The sequence below is a fragment of the Benincasa hispida genome, chromosome 10, assembly GCF_009727055.1.
Source record: "Benincasa hispida cultivar B227 chromosome 10, ASM972705v1, whole genome shotgun sequence".
NCBI lineage: Eukaryota > Viridiplantae > Streptophyta > Magnoliopsida > Cucurbitales > Cucurbitaceae > Benincasa > Benincasa hispida.
Window position 1 is genome coordinate 32444743 of NC_052358.1, and position 5724 is coordinate 32450466.

The window sequence follows — 5724 nt, forward strand, 5'->3', positions numbered from 1 at the left end:
AACTAATTGACTTATAGACTTGTATAATTTAAGGGCAAATTAACTAGTTAAGGTAAATACCTGGACATGAAAAAGATTTATTGAATTATTCGTAGAAGACGGATGATATAATTTCAAAATTCATTTGTATCTCCTCTAATTAACTACAACATACACATATTCTGTTTGGTAATATTTTTTTTCTAGGTATTAAATTGTGTAAAACTACAAATTAATCACATTATTCCGCTCTCATCGAATAATAATTTGTCAACAAATATTCACTTTGTTTTAGTTAATCTTTATGTAAATTATTATGTATGGACGCTTCATTTTTATGAATATAGTTGCATTCTCTAACTTCGGATGAGACTGTAATAATAGTTGGTTTATTCTTTCTCCTATTTATTTGTTATTGGATAAACAAAACACATAAAACCATAATATTCATATACAAGAAACTATCTAAATCCAACAATTTTACCTCGTCTTCTTAAGAAAAATTTACTCATCTTAATGCTTGAGTTTAGAGAGTAAAGGTCTACCAGAATAGAACAAATTACTTTTCCTATGCATCACGTCCACAAGATTAACAAACTAAACTTTGAAGATATACCGAATTTCAACCAATTTTTAAGGAAGAAAAATGCTATAAAAAAAGGTAAAGAAATCAAATTGAAGAAATGACATATTTATAGACTAATTCGTGACCGTTCGAATAGTCGTGTCCTAATTTCTTCAATTTGGTTATTTATGAAACGATGCAATCATTCGGGAAGGAACACAACTTATGGAATTGAAAAGATAACCCTATATGAAGAGTTACATACCATTTATTCCAACATTATTAATAGTCACTTTTCTTATATTATCAATGTTGAAAATGGAATTAAAGTTTTACATTGATTAGATAAGGTGATGATCATAAAATATATAAGTGAAAGTAACTATCTCCAATTATATATGATAACTTTTTGTGAAAGTTTACGTCCAAAATAAACAATATCCTAAACTGAACAATATCATAAAGTTTAGGTGAGAAATAAAAAGGTTTGTGGGGAAAAAGTCTCTAATTATTAATATTTATTCGTTATTAGTGTTGGAATTATTATTACAAAAAAGAAGAAAAGAAAAAGAAAAAGAAAAAGAAAAAGTTTCTCTAGCTAATGTTAATACAAGATACAATAATAATAATATAATAATTAAGCAAAGTGGCGAGAATAGGGTAATAGTAGTAGTAGATGCATTTAGAAAAGATAATATATGCAAAATGCAGCAGAGAGAGAGATGTCGTCAAATTAATGGAAGAGCTAGCTTTAGGGAAAATGAAATTCCAGCTCGTTGGGATGATGATAATGATGATGATGAAGAAGCTAAGCAGCACAAGTGGGTGGTATTTTAGGAATGCCTTGTCGTTGGAGTTCCACTTTCACACTGTCTAAAGACGGAGGCTTTAATCCAAGAGGAAGTGGTAGCCATGGCTTTGCTAAAACATCTCCGATCGCTGAGTCAACACTCTCTTTTGACTGCCAAATCCACCACTTTTAATTATTTCTATTTCGTTATGTAAAAATTTTAAATTTATTCATTTTCATGATTTTATATCCAAACGGGATATAGAGCTTACTGGATACGAGTCGAGGGGCGGGTGAGACGGAGAACGGCCGACGGTGGTGGTACTGCTGGTGGGCTCTGCTTTGTACATCGGATGAGGCGGTGGGATTACCGAGAAACCTGCCCCACCAAATCTCTGCAACCAAAAAAAACATAATACATTAATTTTTTTTATCCAAACTTCTTAAAGAAAAATACTTAGATATATCTTTCAAATAATATCTATCTTTGTGTCTAATTTGATTTATCACGTAGTAAATTTTTCTTATTTCTTTTTAAAAATATTTTAATCTTTTTTTGGTGCAAGTGATGAGAGAAGATGGGACCCAAGTATTTCCTCTTTCAAAAACTATTATTTCTACTGCCTACCATCTCACTTCTTGTAAATATCCTTACCAAGTCATGTCATGACCAATCAAATTTTCTTTTTTATATTTTTGCATAAACCCTTTCATTTAAATGGGAACTGAAGATCAAGAAAAATATTTCATTTCATATGATATATGTATTATAGAAAGAGTATCCATGTATTTAAAGATGTATATGAGAAACATACAAGTAGTTAGAAAACAAGAGTGGGCTCAAATTAGAGGAAAATAGGGAAGTTGGAAAAAAAAAACCTAGCTATAAAAACCAAACTTATCAGTACTAACAGAACAAGAATTTTAACCAACAAATCCAATCTAGAAAACTATTCCACCAGTTGAGAACAAGCCTAATTGAATATTTTAAAATAATTAGCTAAGTCCTCATTTGGTAACCATTTGATATTTGGTTTTTGTTTTTGAAATGAAGTCTATTTCATCCACATTTCTTATGAAAGCTTGTATATTTCTGATGTACAATGGTTGAATTCGTAGCCAAATTCCAAAAACAAAAACAACTTTTTGAAAACTTATTTTCTTAGTTCTCAGATTTGGAAAGATGAAACCGAATTTTGAGAACTAAAAAATGTAGTTTTCAAAAAGTTGTTTTTATTTTTGAAATTTGCCTATGAATTCCACTCTTATATTTAAAAAAGATGCAAATCATTATAAGGAATATAGACGAATTAAGATTAATTTTAAAAAACAAAAACAAAAACAAAAAATTAAGTAGTTATCAAACATCGTAAGAGGACTAAAACTGCCCACTTTCCTACTTCTTACTCCAACTCTACATATGGGTTTGTGTGGACATTCAAACTTCTTTAACATCTTGATTAATGTAAATCTTAATTAATTGACACAGCATAGAAAAGAAATGATTTTCATAAACTTATTCATTGAGCACAACAAAACTAACGAATACAAATAAAACCCACATCAAAAAATTATGAAGCGATTATATTTCTATATTATCTTATATGGTTAGCAAATTCATGTTTTAAATGGAATCCAAAATGTTGCAAATGCAAAGAGACAGATAGAAAAACTCCAAGGAACATGAGTCAGAAAAGAACACAGATAAATTACCGTGGTCGGAATTGGCTGTGGGAAGCATGGCGTTCCTGGGGTTAAACCGTTTGGAACCTACACAAAATACCAAAAATATGAAAATAAAAAGTTTGTACAACTCGTGAGTGAGAGAAAAAAAAAACATTACAAAAAAAAAAAAAGAAAAAAAATGAGTTCATTTTTTTTTTTAAAAAAATATTATACCCGTTGGTGGTGGTGGTGGTGCCAGTAAGAAGGGTCAGGGGGAGGAGGAACGGCGGCGTGTGACCATGAAGATGGCGGAGAAGTGGATGGAGGTGGCGGAGATGGTGAATGTGGGAGGTGCTTAGGCCACACGTGCATTAGAGATTGATCCATAGAAGGATGACCCCACACGTGTAAAGGCCTAAAATGAGGGTGCATGGGCGTCATGGGCGGAAATCCCATGGTGGGTGCAACCCATGGACTCACCTCTCTCTTCCCTCCTCCACCACCTCCACCGCCGCCGTACATCTGCCGCCTTTGACTCCAACTCGCCGCCTCCGCCTCACGAGCCAACAAATGTTTTCGATGCGACCTATATTTCTGCCAAAAATAAAACACACACACACATGTTTTTAACCTTCATTTCTCCAAATTCATTAATTATTACAACCTAACAACCTAAGAAATTTAAATACACTCATTAAATTTTCTTCCACTGAAAAAAAAAAAAAAAAAGAAATTATAGAGAGAGTGAAATTACTTGAAGATGGCTAGCAACGTTATGGCGAGTGAGACATTCAATTCCCATAAGCTCCAATATTCTAGAAGGAACTGCCTTATCCACTCCCAATTGCTCAACGGCTTGCACAAACCGCCGGTGCAGCTCCGGAGTCCAATCCACCTACACCAGAAAAAACATACATATAATTCCTTTAAATTTCCCAACTTTTTTGCAAATAGAAAGAAACCCTTATCTTGAAATATCAAATTATTACCTTAACTTTTCTCTTGCCTTGAGAATTTTTGGATTGAGAAGAACACTTTTGGGGTTTAAGAATTTTATCGCCACCATCTTTCACCAAAGGGTTGCCTTCTTCAATAATATTAGTTGGTGTGGCCAATTCATCATCTCGTCTACTCAAAATCTCTTGATCCACCACTTGTTCACAAGATCTCGAATCCAAATCTTTCTCATCTTCATCATCATCTTTATTATTATCAATAATCTTTAATGTATTGTCGTCGAATTTTTCTAAACATACCGATGAAGCGTTGACTTCCGACTCCTCACCACCACTAACGGAGAATTCAGCGAGGAGTTCAGGATCCATCTCCAAATCAGGCAACACATCTCCATCGTTGATTCCCACAAAAAGATCATCGAAGTTGATGCTGTCAAGCAAAATTGTATCATCATCAAAGTTGGGAAAATCATCAAACCTCTCCATGTCTCCTTGTTTCTCATCTTTGTTGCCACTCCTAATAGGTGACAAGGTAAGCATTATAAATTTCTCAACCCTATTTTTTTTCCCACTTCTTTCTTAAAATAGAAGTAGATAAAGTACACAATCCCAAAAACAAAAATTTGCCCTAAAGTTTCAAACTTTGCATAAAATTTACAAAAGGACTCAATTGGGTAATCTTGCTTTCTATTGATGTGAAGAAGATTGATCAAAAAAAGGAAACTTTTTTTTTTTTCCTTCGTTCTTCTAATTGGTGTGAATTAGAAGAACTTGGAGTAAAGGGGTGGTTTAATTTAGAAGAAAAGAAGAGAAGAGAGGTAGCTAAGGGCTTTGGATCTCGGCCACAACTTGAGTATTTTAGATCTCTAGCAATGTCAGAGATTTTGTTTTAGCGTTTTTGTTCTGTTTCAAGAATTTCCTCTTTCAATTTTTCCCCTTTTGAAAAACTCTTGCTTGTGGATGCCCTTTTTTTGATTTTTTTTTTTTTTGGGAGGAAGTGCTTGCTCGTGAACTAAATAATTGTTTTGCCAAAAAGGCTTTGGAATGAGGAAGAAAGGAGAGAGAGAGAGAGAGAGAGAGAGAGAAGAGAGAGAGAGAGAGAGAGAGAAGAGTCAGAGAGGATTAGAATGGGAAGTTGATTGACATAGAATCATATAATGTATATATCTATTGTAACAGTGAAACAAGAAAGCGATGTTATCATGTGGGCAAACCCAATTGAACAAATTGACCTTTGTATTTATTTATGTTCTTTTTTCTTTTAATTGTGTGGATAACAAATAACAAAATACAATTTTCTTTTCTTTCTTTATGTTCATAATATACCTTAAATAATAAGAGGGTGTTTGAGGCACGGAGTTGATTATTATAGTCAGTGAATTATAATAGTTAGTTGGTTGTATAGTTAATATTTAGATTGTAGATTATTTTAGTCCAAGTTATAATAGTTAGGAGGCGTTTGGTGCAAGGAATTAGTTATTATAGCCTTAGGTTATTATAGTTGGATTATAATAGTTTGTGTTTGGGGTGTAAATTATTTTAGTTTAGGTTATAATAGTATATGTTTGAGATGTAAACTATCTCAGTTTGAGAAAGAAATAGTAAACACTCTAGCAAAGAAAAAAATGATAAATGTAAAAATAGTAAAAACTATAGCTAATAACTTGTAGAATTACAAGTATTGTACTCTCGAAGTTGGAATAATTAGGATCTTTAGTGATATAAATGCATTCATTATGAAAGAAAATGCATGAAATTCTATACATGTG

The 5724-nt window shown here is 32.5% G+C and overlaps 1 protein-coding gene across 2 annotated transcripts; it reads right to left on the reverse strand.

The window, feature by feature from the left end:
* Window positions 1–1033: 1033 nt before the first annotated feature.
* On the reverse strand, window positions 1034–5035 carry LOC120089312 (transcription activator GLK1). Of its 2 annotated transcripts, none has more exons than XM_039046747.1 (6): window positions 3989–5035; window positions 3754–3894; window positions 3234–3593; window positions 3048–3104; window positions 1607–1729; window positions 1034–1520 (listed from the first exon to the last, which is right to left on the reverse strand). In XM_039046747.1, exons 1-6 carry the CDS (start codon window positions 4493–4495, stop codon window positions 1353–1355), a joined length of 1356 nt encoding a protein of 451 aa, XP_038902675.1. In that variant the 5' UTR covers window positions 4496–5035; the 3' UTR covers window positions 1034–1352. The 2 variants fall into 2 exon arrangements, with proteins under 2 accessions (XP_038902675.1, XP_038902676.1); XM_039046748.1 differs by having other exon boundaries at window positions 1034–1505; window positions 3989–5032.
* Between the last annotated feature and the right edge of the window lie 689 nt (window positions 5036–5724).

Coding starts and splice junctions, on each gene's coding strand:
- LOC120089312 (XM_039046747.1), bottom strand. CDS start 4,495: ATGCTTACCTTGTCACCTATTAGGAGTGGCAACAAAGATGAGAAACAA. Junction 3,594..3,753: donor ACGTTGCTAGCCATCTTCAA/GTAATTTCACTC, acceptor TATTTTTGGCAG/AAATATAGGTCGCATCGAAA. Junction 1,521..1,606: donor CGCCCCTCGACTCGTATCCA/GTAAGCTCTATA, acceptor AATAATTAAAAG/TGGTGGATTTGGCAGTCAAA.